Source organism: Gallinula chloropus, assembly GCF_964237585.1.
Source record: "Gallinula chloropus genome assembly, chromosome: 7".
Lineage (NCBI taxonomy): Eukaryota > Metazoa > Chordata > Aves > Gruiformes > Rallidae > Gallinula > Gallinula chloropus.
Window position 1 is genome coordinate 20,995,873 of NC_140092.1, and position 15,117 is coordinate 21,010,989.

A 15,117-nucleotide genomic window follows, 5' to 3' on the forward strand; every position below is an offset into this window, starting at 1 on the left:
GAAAATCAGGTCAAAAGCAGCTAAAAATTTGCTAGGGTTTTGTTTGTTTGTTTGCTTGCTTGCTTCCTTGCTTGCTTGCTGTGCTGTTTTGGGGTGTTTTGTGTTTGGGTTTGTCATTGTGGCTTTTTTGGGGACGGGCTGGGGTGGTGGTCTTGTGTGGTTTTGGGGGGGGGATGTCTGGGGGTTTTTTGTTTGCTTAAACAGACACTCGTCTTCAAATCTTACACTGTTCTGGTTGCTACTGACGTAACTGAGCATAAAAGTTTGCTTGTCCTACTTGCAAATAAGACATGTACGATAACATGACAGGTATGATAACAGATACCTACATGTAAGCATTCAAATATTTCTCATGGATAGAAAGCCATGCTGTGACAGCCTGTATTCTATCTGCTTCCCTGCGCGTCATTCCCCCACCCCAAATCAAGGTATAGAAAAGATAATCGCAAAAATAAGTAGTTAAATATTTAATAGCACAGAGCTCCTGATACTATTTTTGGACTTGTGGGAGGAAAACAAATTCCAATTTGCATTTCATAAACAGAATAGCCATCTTCCAACCAAGCAGCTCAGCACAGGTACATGCACACACACAGAGACTTAGAATCTGTAACTACTTTGCTCAAAAGTCTAACTGCTATATGAAATTCAAAAACTTTCATGCCCAGTACGATTTTTATTTGCTGAAAATCAGCTGCTGTTGAAGTAAACAAGATATTGCTTCCATTCATGCTCCAACTGTCATATTGAAGAAAAAACCCCACAAACCTGTATGAAATATAACAGTGCTTTTCTTGTAGCCAGAAGGTAGACGGATGTTTCGGAGCAGCCCCTTCGCTGTCAGCCGTACCCGCATGTTGGATAAGGAAAATTTCGGGGACCATAACATGTCTTCAGTGCAATTGGAAGACAAGCAAGCAAGAAATAGCCTCCATGTACTGTCACATACTGGTTTTAAATCACTACTGGCAGAGGTGAAACAATTCTTGCTGAAGAAAACAGGCGTGAAGAAATAATCAAGTCTCCATTCCTTTGCTCTTTTCTCTCCTTATGCAGAGACACGCTAAAAAACAACCCAGCAGAAGCAGATATCCGTGGCGTAAATGCTGCTGGCAGCTTCTCCTCACCAGATGTTGTGGAAACAAAGCTTGTCCTCAGAATAAAACCGACTTAGTGATTCAGAAAACCAACCACCTCTGAAATGCATCACAGTGTGGATGCTTAATCTGCTATGGGACTGTGGGGTTGGGAGCTAGAAAAGGAAAAAAGGGAGGAGGAGGATGAGGAGGGAGGGAGGAGGAAGAGGAAGTGGGTGGTCTCCCCAGCTGAATATATCATCCAGCAGTGTCACAGACCATGTAATTGTTCTTCGGAGACTGTTAGGGAGATTATTTGAGTATTCCTGGAGGCATATTACAGCTCTCCTCTCCAAGAATCCTTCCAGGGTGTTTTGTTTGGGGTTTTTTTTTTAAACAGTTTCTTTCAGTTGACATGAGTTTTTCAAAGCAGATTTATCAGCTAGCATTTTCTACCAGAGTTTCTTTTAGCATTAAATAATATGTCAACATTTAAAGTCTTAACAAATCCACAAACACAGCTATTCTCAGAACAAATCAGTATTTGAGATCTGCTTAAGGGAAATACTGTTTAGCTTGGCAGCTCGACACTGCAGATGCTTCCATTTATCAGAAGAGGAGCAAGGAAGCAGGCATCAATTTCATATTAAAACAGATCCTGCCAGCTGGGTTTTGAGGGCACCCAAACATCGTAGCAAACAAGCAGCATTACAAGAGATCCTTCAACATAGATGCTGTCTCCATATTTAATTAGTCCAATTAGTCCTCAAAAAAAAAAGTTTCTTCTAAATAATTCATGAGCTCAGAAGTTTTGCATATACCTTGGGTCCCTTTCAGCTGCCACTAGCAAAAACAGAATGAAAAGTGAGTTAGAAAACAGGAGGTTTTTTACAAATATTAGAAAGTGTCACATTTTCCACCTACGACTGTGACTATAAATACACGCTGCTAAGGCACTGCAGGCTTGCACTGACCACTTTCCTGGGTGAGAACCACTGAATCATTTTGGTTAGAAAAGACCCTTAAGAGTTCATCAAGTGTCCACCACTAAACCACGTCCCTAAGTCCCACATCTACGTGTCTTTTAAATACCTCCAGGGATGGTGACTCAACTACATCCCCAAGCAGCCTGGTCCAGTACTCCAGTGAAAGATCTTTACTACTATCCAATCTAAACCTCACCTGGTGCAACTTGAGGCTGTTTCCTCTTGTCCTGTCACCTGGGAAAAGAGACCAGTACCCACCTTGCTACAACCTCCTTTTCAGGTAGTTGTAGAAAGCGGTAAGGTCTCCCCTCAACCTCCTCCAGACTAAACCCCAGTTCCCTCAGCTGCTCCTCAGAGTTGTGCTCTAGACCTTTCACCAGCTTCATTGTCCTTCTTTGGATACTCTTCAGCACCTCCAAGAAACGTTTCACTACTCTGCCTACAGTCAGTAGCTGCCTTTCCAGGCAGGCACAGGCACAGAGACCACCTAAGTATCCCACAACCAATGCAGAAGACAGTAACAGTTCATACCTTCTTTTAGGTTGCTTGAAGAGCTGCTCTCCACAGCCTTTGCATCTTTTTAGAGACAACAAAATTAGGTGCATGTCCAGTGACCCTGCAGTTCTACCATTTCACCAAACCACAGCTAATGCTCTCTAGCACCCACGCATCTGACAGGTTTTCTAATTCCAGAAACCATTAAGCCAACTATCAAAGACATAGCCCCCTTCCTGTGCTGGCAGAGTATTACACCTGGAAGTCAAGCTCAGCAGTAAGCCAAGACGGCTTGTTACAGGATATCACTGAATATGCAAGGCTACTGCATAGCTCATTAATCCATCTTTCCAAATATTAGATCAGTACTGTCAAATCTTCTCTTAATGAAGGCATCTTGAGATTTTTGACCAGGCCCACAACAATTCTTCAAGCACCATTCAAGACCCAACCATCCCAAGTTTTATTCTTCTGCCAGGGGAACTCCCTTTTGTCTTCCTCCTGCCCTCCTTGGCTCCCCAAGGGAGAGACTGCTTCATAAAGTATATGTTCTCTCACCATCCCACTTTGATGCTCACAGAGATGGAAACAGTCCAATCAGGTTCAAAGAAAACACAACAAAAACCCCACACCCAAAAACCAGCCCACTGCCTCTCCCCATCCTTGCAGTTGTGCCTGGGAGAAAGGTAAAAGACCTTCTCATCAGCCCACAAAAAGTACCCACTGAAACCCTAACTTCCCTCTTCGGAGCAGGAGCTGAAGGAAAGAATCTCTAGAGGGCAAGTGCGATGTAATGAACCAGTCTGGAGACTGAGGAAGGAGTGAATCACCAGGCAAAATACAAGCAGACCAAAGTTCCATATGGACGTAAAAGCCCTTTTAGCAGAGGCCAAAATTCCTCTCTCAGAGATACACAAATCATACTTTCATTGCTTCCTCCTTCCCACCCTTAATCTCAAGGGAAATAGGCCAGGAAGAAACAGGTACATTGTCACAGTAGCCATTTTCCAAGAAAACAACTGTTTTGAGAAGAATGCCTCTGAGGTTGGAGCCCTGCTAACCCCACAAACCTGAAACAAGGCTGCCTTATGCAGAAGTAGGGGCTGACCACGCTAACAAAGCAACGCAGTCTTGTCAGTCCCATTTAGCACCCAGCTCTGACAGCAGCCAGCGGGAGGACTTCCCACCCTATGTGAATAGCTCCCAGGAGAGATTTAACTCAGAGATGTCCCTCCAGTGTGTTGTTGCCAGAGATGTACGTGACACCATGGTATGCTCCACCAGCATGGAGGCTATGCATCCACCAGGATTATTTCCTCAGCTCAGGAATACAGCCCCTCCCCATCTGTGTCTGTACTCCTACGACCATCCAGTGCCTGGTGCCAGCAGGGTACAAAGCCAGGATGTAATCCATGGGATCCTAAAACAGCATGCCAGGAACTTACAGAGTCTACATTTCATGCATTACATGAGGATCATAGAGAGATATTTTCTACCCTGACATTGGATAAGGGCGATGAAAAATAGCACCAGAAAACATCAAAATAAAATTGGAAGTCATATACAGCCCAGACAGAGGAAGAAAGGACTGACAGGTTTTATTTACCAGCCCCTTACTGCTGGCTTCCCTCCAACTCCAAGGCCAAAACTGGTGATCAACATGGAGAAAGGGGCTCTACCCCATCAGGACTACCTCATTTAGTCTGGGTTGCTAAATGCACCAATACCTGTCCACGCAGTCAGACTGATGGTGGGGCTAGACACATTTTAACACCAGAAGATTCAGCATAGCTTAGCAGTGGTACAAGAAAGGAGCAAGGGCACTGGCATCAGTAAGCTCTTCAATTCAGCCTCATGAAGCCAAGTCTGTGGTATCTGTACATGTTTGTTGTCTCTGTTCCTCTTTCCACATCCAGTGCTCACTTAGAAAGCCACTGGAGTACAGTTAAGTGTCTCATTACAAAGATGACGATCAGAGGCTAGATCTTTAGATCTGAGAAGCCCACATAGAGGACAACTGGCTCCGTGTCATAAGACTGTGTGTGCAGTGCAGAACAGATGGACTTCACTGGCATGCTTTAATGCAGGAAGAACTGAGAGGTGATTGCTTATGCAACGAGACACATGAGATGCAGAAGCCCAATAAGAGCCAAAGGGTCATTTGTGTCCTCATTTGTGTTTCTGTAAAAAGACTGCTGCCTTGCCACTTTCCTGGGACCACCTTGCTTTAGCTAGTGCTCCAGTTTGAAAAGCTAACCTTCCTGCAGGCACACCACCTGCTGCCACAACGACTACAGCTTGCAGCTCCAGGACTTATTTTAAGCTCCAATTCCTACCTGAAGAAAAAGTAAACCTCTTTCTACCTCAGAGCAGGCACTAAGAACCCTAAATAATTCAAGTTTCTTCTAGCACACAGAAGCTTTTAACCATTATAAATTCAACAGCCTGTCAAATGGAGGTGATGCCGCAGTGGATTTCCAGGCAAAGAGCTACAGGCATCAGGCTGTTCTGCCTCTCACACAACAGTGATGGCATCTGCAGTGTTTGCACTCTGTCAGAATTGAGAACGACAACAAAGCACTGCAAGAAAAAGTTCATTTCAACTTAATGGAGCAGCAAGTCTTTTTCCCATGTGTAGGATATTCCTTCCAAAACAGCATTTTGGTTAGACTGCCTCAGTCAAAATCCTACAGTGCATTGATGAAAAAATGGTACTTGACAACAGTGAATAATGTCACCAATATTAGGACAACGTGCCTTAAAATATGAAGTTCCCATGCTCTAATCAGATGTGTCAAAAAACCCAACTGCCTCTGTGCTAGCAACAGGGTAGGGGCATATGAGTCCTCATGAGCTCAGGCCTCAAGGAACAGAGGACAAATAAAAGTTTTACTTAAGGCTGCAGCTTACAGATCTGCTAATTATTTATTCCCATAATTTATAGATATTGTGCTACTGTTCTTCATCTGTGCCCTCAGAACAGCAGTAAGCAGCCTGCAGCAAGCCCCTGCTGAAAAGCAACATCTCAATCGAGACAATTTAGGCAAGCGCGTCTCCACGTGCTGGTGGTTTATCAACTCTGATTTACATCTCCCCTGGTTCACAGAACAGATTAGAGAAGTCACCACAGGTATGTTACAGATCTCTGTGGCCTTTCAGTGTTCTTCATCACCCCAGGTGTGCAGACAAAAATGCAGATGTACATTCAGCTTACAAGCTGTTTAAACATCTTTGGCACAAGGTCCAAGAGTTTCACATCTCTGGAACAGTTCCATGGTCTTTCAGGTACTATGTCAACTTCCCTCTCAAACAGCAACTCAGGAATAAAACTGAAAGTGGTTTGCTACTTGTATATAACCCTGATGGTCAGTTAAAGCTCCAAAGTCTAACAAAATAGAAGATTAATTAAAAAATTGTCCTCTTAATTACTGAAAAATTAGTGCAAATTTAGATGGTTTAAAATTAGTTCAGATGGAAGAGTAATGAAAACAACATCTCTGGCTAATCCTAACAATGAGGTCTGCAATTTAAAGCCATTAGGATAGATGTCCATGCTAGAAATGCCTTGAACTCCAGCTCCCAACACAAGAAAATCTTCATTAAGCATCCCTTTGTCTGAGCTGATACAATCTGGGGATATCCATTTCAGCTGCCCCATCACTCATGCAGACACTGAACTATTCAATATTTGAACAAGCATTAGAAAACTGCAGCTCTGTGTTTTTCTCTCACATGGCTTGTTACTTGAAACATCAAAATAAGTACCATGGAAAAGAACTACAGACATTCCTCCCAACATCAGAATAAACACCACAGATGTGAACTACAAACATCCCTGTGGAGCTGGAGAGCGAGTTTCTCACAGAAGTTTGGAATTTAATAATAAATATCTCTGAAATATCTAACTTTCAAGTCACAACACCGGTCCTTCTTCAAAAGCATTAACAGAAGAAACAGATGTTATGGTGCAGAAACCAAATGGTTTTCACTACAAAAGGCCTTAACAAATGATGGTCCATCGCTATAGGAAAAGCAATAGGACCCACACCAAATCCTTACTGCTGGGGCAGCAATAATAATCCCAACGCTTTCAGAGCAATGATTTGAGAAATTCCCAGGACAGTACCACCATTAAAACAGAACTGGCCCATGTATTACTTGATAGCAAGCCTTGATGTTTCAAGAATCATTTGTTTTGGTGAAGATCTCTGTTGGAGGCACAGGAAGCAGTGGTGGTTATGTAACAGTGAGCGAGAGACAACCCTCTCGAAGTTGTTAACTTGCAGAACATCAGTTTTGGGAAGAACACTAGAAACATGCATGTGGGTACACTGATAGACTTCCTTGGCAGCTGAAGGGACCAAGCTGGAAGATACTAAGACAGTATTGTCATCTGCATCAGCTTTCCACACTGTGATGAAAATACTACCTCAGGAAAACACCACGTATTTAAAGAAAAGCCCAACATACCACTCAAAACAGGTAACAGTGCTTATGATGGCATTCTCTCAACATCAGCACCAGCCATTTCACTTTGAAGACTTCTGAAGCATAGTAGTTCTCACCCCAGGAATTAAAACATTAGGTACAGCTGTTGTATTATACTTTATTTGGTAACGCTGGAAAAATCTGACCAAAGTAGTACCAACTATTGATTTTTAATGGTTATTTCAGATTTACAGATATTCCCTCAACTCTTCAAAATAAAAACCATTGTATTGTATCTCCCTAATAAAGACATCTAATTAGAATAGACGTGGATTAATTCTGCATTTATTCATACAAAGGAGGCATAAAGAAGACCTGCTTTTATACTCAGTTTGCATGCAAGAACTACACCACTTAAGCAGCTTTACTGTCTGTTTATAAGAACATTCTCTATTAGCCTGAAGGCATTCTAAGGCTAGATCACATGAGACAAGTCATTCAGAGAGTCCTCATAGTTCACGTGGATGCAAAAACATCTAAAAAAAAGACTGTAACTGGCTTTATATCACAGCTGGAAAGGCAACAAGATAGTTCAACACACAGTACCAAGATCTGCCAAGTAAGTGTAGGCTTGATCCTTTGTTCCTTTTCAAGAGATAAAGACTGTTCAACTTCTAGAGTTACCAATCTGTAGAGCATAAACAATCTGCAGTAAACTAATAATGAATCTTATCTTGTTTCTTCTTCACCCCACGGTTTACAAACTGTTAAAGAGTTTCTCCACTAAGTTTCTAGGCTTCCCTTTTGGAGAGAGGAATAAATACAGAAAAATCCCAAATAACCCAACTAATTTACAAAAGCTCCTAACATAAGAGGCTGTGAATTCAGCCTCAACACACTATATATTGAAATTCCTAATTAGAACTAGTTAGAGGCTCTGCTTCTGCAACATGGAAGACCTAGACTTGCTTTAGCAATCACCTAAATGCTGCTTTTTCTGTGCCTGCAGTGCTTTAAGCACTGTGCAAACTACTAGCTATTAGAAGGCAGGATCTTCCTCCTGATTTTAACTTCACTGAAGAAGATACCTAATTTAGCCCAACACAAAACAGGAAAGAGCTTTAAAGTGTTTAAAATATTTACCCATTAAACTGTTTCCTGTATGAGTCTTAAGGGAATTTATTTCCCATGAGCTGCAGAGTAAAGTATTAAAAGAAGCTGAAAGAAAAGCAGAGTTGGCTCAACAGGAGAAGTTTTACTTCATGGAAAATTTCCACTTATTACCACAGAACATCATTTTAAAAAATGGACACATGAAGCTTAAAATTTTTGGTTCGATTATGCTGAAACACAACTTGAAACTGCCATGTAAAGCTCTGCAACATGTAATCTCTATTAGAATTCTTGGGTACTTGAGGAATTTGTGTTTCTTTTAACAACACACAAAAAAACCCCAAACAGTTAAGACTTCTGGGATTTCTTTTATATGTACAGACAGGAAAATTCATTTTACACTTAACCTTGCATCTGCAAAACTGGGTACTCAAGAAAGATCAAGTGATGTGTGTCTATTCTCTAGTACAATGCTAATAATGTTGATGTTATACAGCAGGTAAAGGGTATTAGAAGTGAACACCAACCCAAGAAAAAAGAATGCTCAAAGTGCTGAGACAAAAGCAGTCTGTTCTGGTTTCACGTTGCTAGCACCATAATCTATGCCACAACTGCCAGTAAAAGGAGTATCTTTCCTGCCTTGTTTTGTACTTGGCACTGCATCTACATGTTTTAAATACCTTCTGGGTATGACGGTTTGTTGTTAAAAAACCACAAGCACATTAGTTCCTTGTTTTCCAAACATTGAAAGGGCAAGTATTTTGAGGGTAACCTATCAGGGAATGTATAAAGTAAGAGATGTTTACCCTCTGCTTGTCCTGATTTTCACCAGTGATGGTTGAGGGCTTGAAAGAAAGGGGCGTTAATTTAATGTTAAAGTATGCCTCCATAAACTGTTGTTTAAACCACAATACTGAGTTAGTAAAAGCATCCTATTCTGACAAGAGTTTGAGTAAAACAACAGCATCCACCTTTAACAAAGTCTTCCAAGAGACAGCTTCACAGGCTTATACCTTATTTTTCCATTTAAGCTTGATCAGTACACACTTTTGCAATCAGCCACCTAACTGAAGTCACTCCCTCCCCAAGTGTTATATTTTTCTCACAGATTATTAGAACAAGCAGCCTTTTACCCTCTTAAAGAGGGTAAAACAACAGATTACCATCTTTCATGATGCTGCTTTTGAATGAAACTTCTTTCATTTTCATGGCTTCATAGTTTCATAGGCTTCAGTTACTGACTCCACTACAGATGCTCCATCATAGCAAAATGACATGAACCACTGTTCTTACTCAACAACACTTTACAGATATATTCAGCAGTTGCCCTAGCTTTCCTGACAGCAGTGTTGCATCACAAGTGTAAGCATAACTCCTTATCCACAACAGACCATACATCCATTTCAGGGTCACTGAACAAGATAAAGCTTCTCAATAAATGATTACATGCTTTATTCCTGAAGTGATAGCTTTACCTTTGGAGCTGCCAAAAAGGATATTTGGTTAGTTTACATAGTACCAGGAATTATTGTAATTTATCCTTAACTTTCAGATAAAAAGATTCGAATATCCACTGCATGTACACACTGCTCTGTAATGAACTGCACAAGTATTAAAAGCAGGGAGGGCTGGAGAAACAAAAGCAAAGAGCACTGGCTTTATGCATTTGAGACCGATTCGCACCTAATTCAAAATTCCATCTCATGAGAGGCAACATTTTTTGCCATATTTACATTGAGACATTACAAGAAGTGCACAAGTACATTCAAACTTTTAAGTCAGCAAGTTAAGAAGTGTAACAAAACATACTATGCCTAAGAAGGTCATTTTGCCAAAGCAGTAAAGCCAGAGCTGAAAGCACTATGCCACAGAACTTGCAGAAATTACTTCATCCACTGCAGTATCACCCATCAAAAATACAGAATTCACAAAAAGGAGCTTTGTGAATCTTTTAACACGAGGCAAGGAACGAGCAGCTGCAAATACGTAAGTCTCTCCAATTCTAGTCACACCAACAGTATGTTGTGCCTGGGTTTGCATAATAGTTGTAAATGAATCAAAAAAGGATAAAGAGCACACACAGTTGGAGAACATAGATCATGTCCTAGAAATGCCTGCTGTTTTTTCCCTTCTTGAATTAATGCTAAAAGCAACATTAACTCCTTAGCTAGACAATTAATGCATTAGTATGGTAATAAATTTATTACCAGAGTCTTGCCTCTCAAGAAACTAGTCCTGACTCTTCAGGCAGAGCACATGGGCAAGAAACAGAAGTGGGGTTGGACTGCCTCACTGAATGAGGCTAAAAACTGTAGAGTTAACTACAGCAGCAAAATAAAAGAACAAAAGCTTTAGCTAGCTAAATATCACTAGAACAAAGCTCCACTATAATATGAAGGCCACATAAAAATAGTGGGTCCCATTCTACTTGGTACCAGCTGGCATTATTTCAGTTCATTTCAAAAAACATCACTTGTCTTTTCTTCAAGAGTAAGACATTGTACTGCAGAACATTCAAGCAGCCACACAGTATTTCTGTTCTGTTGTAAGAACTATCTGCAACTGTGAAGATGGAAAAAAATAATAATTCTATTTTTAAAAAGCAAAATACTCCATCAGAACGCTTTGCATACATAAAGGGGAAATTATACTAAACTCTCTGTATAAATCAGAAACATATTGACCTGAAAGTCTAACATATCATCCAGTGTAGGAGACTGACTCAATACAGGAAACAGTTCAGGTTTAATAAAACAAAAACTGAAATACAACCACTCAACTTTGATAAAGATTTACTAATTTTGTTAAGGCTGATTTGGAGTTTAAAGCCATGTTTTTACAGCACTTCCACTGAATATACTACTTCCAGGCTATGTGGCTACATTCTTTATTAGGTTGGAAAAGATGAATCACAGGACAAAAAATTATATTAAGCTAGTAGAAAGGGGAGGGAGCATTAATTACTTTTCTGCATGGAAAATACAGAGAAAGGGCTGTGCTAAATTTAGTCTTGAAGTGGAACTTTATTTTTCCCTATCCTAAGCAAGTGGAAAGGAATATAATTTTCTGTTTCTAGTTCAGAAGTGGATTTTGTTGCTTATCATGAGTTTCCTCAACCGACCTAAACAAGACACAATGTTGCTGGCTGTTACCATCCTCTACACTCCTATAAAGGACCACATACGAAGTCATGAAACTCAGAGTCAGGCTGTAGCTAAACTAACATAAGTTCAGCCAATTCTCAATAAAAACAACAAAGAGAACATGCATTTTGCAAAGTCTTATGCTTGCTGTATGACAGAAGCCCTGACTGTAAACAGGAGATAACAAGCAAAGTACTCTGTCACAATTAACATGCAGCCATTTGACACCCAAGAGCGAAAAGCAAGAGCGTCAGACTCATATTATGACTGCAGGAAATGAAAAACATACTGCCACAGCACCAGAGTTACAGGTCAGAACTGATTTACCCAGTAATTCTAGGCTCAAATTTAGAACATCTGCTTGGCTACAGCAGCTCTTTCAGAAAGACATCTGCTATTGACTCTGGGGACACAGGGCTTTCCAGTGATCTTCAGTATCTCGTAAAAAGGGATTTTCAATGAGTAATTAATTACAAGCAGCTTTTAATTCAGCAAATACACACTGATGTGCAGGGAAACTAATTTGGACTGCCAACTCTCTTGAAAAGAGCTGGAAATTGCTCCAAATAGAAACACCACGTGAAGACTTCTCTATCTCCTGGTAGATAAAAACTAGCACCAGGTGTCTTGACTGGCATAAACACTAAAAACAAACCCAGTAAGAAGTCCTTAAAACTCTGCCAGATTTTGGGACACCATCTGCCACTTAATCAGGCATCATTCCTCCCCTTGCCATACAAGCAAACATACACATTAACATGCTCAGATAATTTCAGACTTCTTACTGGAGTGTGGTCTGCAGTGATCCACAAAGACACCAAAAGGGTATCTGCCATGGACCTTCTGGGAAAACCTGTTATTCTTTTTTTTTTTAAAGCCACAACATAGGAGTTTTAATCATTTCCATCATAACTTACCTCACTGTAGCTAAACAGTAGAAGCTACACCCAATTTCATTGCCAGACCTTTTTTTTTGTTACAGTTAAAACCCCCTTTTGCTTCATTGGAAACAGAGAGTAACAGCACAGATTGTGTATTTTAAGAGCTGGGTAGCTAAAAGCCAGTAAGAAAAAAAAAACAAAACAAAAAACAGCCCAAGACTTTTCCCTGTATACACTGAAACTGGAATCAGTGACTGTTTATAGAATTATCCATTGCAAAGCTGTTCTTCCAAGAAAAGAACTAATAGAAAGTGTAAACCAAGTTTAAGTTGTGCCACAGAAAATGTAAAAAAGCGTCCAGAATACTCACCAGAACTCAGAGACAGGGTTCTGTGTCCCTTTCTTCCAGGAGTACCTACAATGTTCATAGAAGAGAGATCAAAAAACAAGAATTACCCTCCAAGTCAGTAAGGGACAGTGGATGTCCTTTTAGATTCCTTCTGCATGAGCTCCTCAAACTCCACGATTTCATTTTATTTCTCGTAATGTCTGGTTCAACAGCAAGATTAACAGTAAAAGGTTAAACTGTTTGAAAGATTCACGGTGAATTCCTAGTAAGTCAAACATTTTTTTCCCATTACAATTATCATACTTCATTTAAGCCAGGTAACACCATTTCATTTTGCTCATTCACAGAAGACCACAGACAGTAAAAACCAATTGTGTTTCAGATTGCTAGATATAAGTGCAGAAGTCATGCACAGAAGCTTATGAAAGGGCTGTTGACAACACCTATCAGCCTTCTTCAGGCTTCACAAATAGCATGTGATCCAACAGCAGGTTGCAGCAGCTTTGCACCATTCCTGTACTTGTTTCCTCACCTCTGCCTGCAAATGGAATGTGGCTCCCAAAGAGGATTTTTTGTCTTGCAGAGCTTGCCTGAGGATTCACGTCTATTCTTTGGATTTATTAATTTCTAATTTCAATTGAAAGTTAAAGATAAAACAAGCACCTTACACAAAAACGTAAAGTGGAGTGAATATTATCCTCAGTAGCCAAGGCTGACCAGCATGCTCTCACAAGAATCTAGCTCAAATACAGACTTGAGAAATCTACGCTGGATTGTGTCTTAAAAGTATAAAACTTACAAGCAGGTGACAGAACATCATTTAAAAGACATTATTAAGTATTCTGGGTCCTCATGGGATGCAAATTCCCAGCAGACAGTGGACAATGAATGCCCTGATTCCCCCCTCCCATAAAATAAATACATTAGGAACCCTTTGCAGAGCCAGTCTCCAATACTACAGACTACAAGGAAAAAGAACAAACCGACCACCTCAGTTATTCTGAAGTCATAGAGGATAATTGGTCTCTCTCAAGACAGAGGGATTCAAGAATGAAAGTGGAAAATTGACTTTACCAGACAGCTTATTACCTCTAGCCTCGCTGATTTTCCTTGCTGAGTGCAAAGGTCCAGGTGATTTTGGTACGCACTGGCTCAGTGAAGCAGACTTGGACTTGGCTCCTAGAAGGAGAAGCTCAGATCAGATCTAAAGTACAACTGTAACAGCAATGAAAGACATGCCAATGCACCAATGTACTCAAACACACACATAGTGAGACACCTTCTGGAAAATTTAAGCTCTACTTAAATTTAACTTTGCTTTACCAGCACTCGGAAGAAGCAGATGAAAACATTAAAGCAGATGAAAACATTAAAGATTTTGCTTCAGCATTAAGACTGAATTACTTAAGCCTCAAAACAGTGGTAAATATGACAAAGCTACAGAAACACTGGCTGCAAGGGACCTCCAAAGGCCAGCTATCCAGCCTCCCACTCAGAGGAGGGACAACCACCAAGACAAGCTGACCAAACGTTTGTCCAGCCAAACTTTGCAAATCTCCAGGAAGGGAGGCTCTATAGTCCTGCTGGGCAATGCTCTCAATCCACAGCTGGCAATCATATCCCACTGCCACATTTTCTGGTACTACTGAAAAGAGTTTGGCACTTTGGAGCTGTGTTTTCAAGTTACTGCAAAGTGGTTTAGTTATGTTAGAACCCAACAGAAAGTATTAGCTTGTCAGACAGCCATATAATTTGTGGTTTTTTCAAATTTACTTAGTGTGTGGCAAATTCTGCTTCTTTTCACTGTTTACCATTTTAAAGCATGTCATGACAGCACGACATTTGGCAGGCATCTCTTCTATTTATTCTCAATTATGTCAGATACCAGCTTAAAACTTAAGCCTAAAGCATGACCATAGTATTTAATTAGGTTTATCCAATTACAATAACCAGTTCACCACAAAGATGGTCAGAAGCAAGCTGATTATAACTAGGAATTAGGAGAGAGAGGCAGCAAGCTTATTTATCTGCTCCCATTATGTCTTTAATTTTGGCCAGAGAACAAGTTGTCAACTGCTGTTTGTGGCTTAAGTGGAGAAGCACTGTTGGCTGATTCAGGGGTCTCAGCTTAAATAGGAAGCAGAATACTGTGTAATACAAAGCCAGAACGTGTATTTAGATTAATGTTTCCTTTAGGACCAGATGCTGATGCACAACTGCCTTGTCTCCATTAAAAGTTAGAGCAAACCTCTACTTCCACTTTCAGCCAGTAAAAAGACTATCAAGAAAAAGCAGCATGAAAAACTAAGTTGTTTCCAGTACTCTTCCTTTAGAAGTATGGGACAATGTCATGCATGTATGAAAAGATACTTTATCTACAGAGACCTTGTTAAAAAAAATTAGAATACCCCCAAACCCTAAGGTCCCTTCTGCCCTCAAAAAGGTAAGATAATGCAAAGCCAACAACAGACTCGGGATAAATTCAGGATAGGTCTACCCTGCAGATCACCAGCAGTCACAGACTGTGCTGGAGATTTGTGACAGAACTATTATCAGAACAGTACAAACCCCACACAAAGATACATGCCACGTAGCGAAGTGCATTTAGTCCCTGTGCCACACAAACCTTGGCCAGCCCACTTCGCA

General features: G+C 40.6%; 1 protein-coding gene across 2 annotated transcripts in view; it reads right to left on the reverse strand.

The window, feature by feature from the left end:
- The window catches only part of MTUS1 (microtubule associated scaffold protein 1), an 85,773-nt gene that overhangs the window by 50,887 nt on the left and 19,769 nt on the right, over positions 1-15,117 (reverse strand). The window contains exons 5-6 of one of the 2 annotated variants that reach the window (XM_084266879.1): positions 13,561-13,650; positions 12,493-12,537 (exon numbers count right to left, since the gene is read on the reverse strand). In XM_084266879.1, the coding sequence (XP_084123005.1) occupies positions 12,493-12,537; positions 13,561-13,650 (135 nt within the window). Of the gene's footprint in view, positions 1-12,492; positions 12,538-13,545; positions 13,651-15,117 lie in introns of both variants that reach the window. The other variant, XM_084266878.1, reaches the window with a different exon arrangement.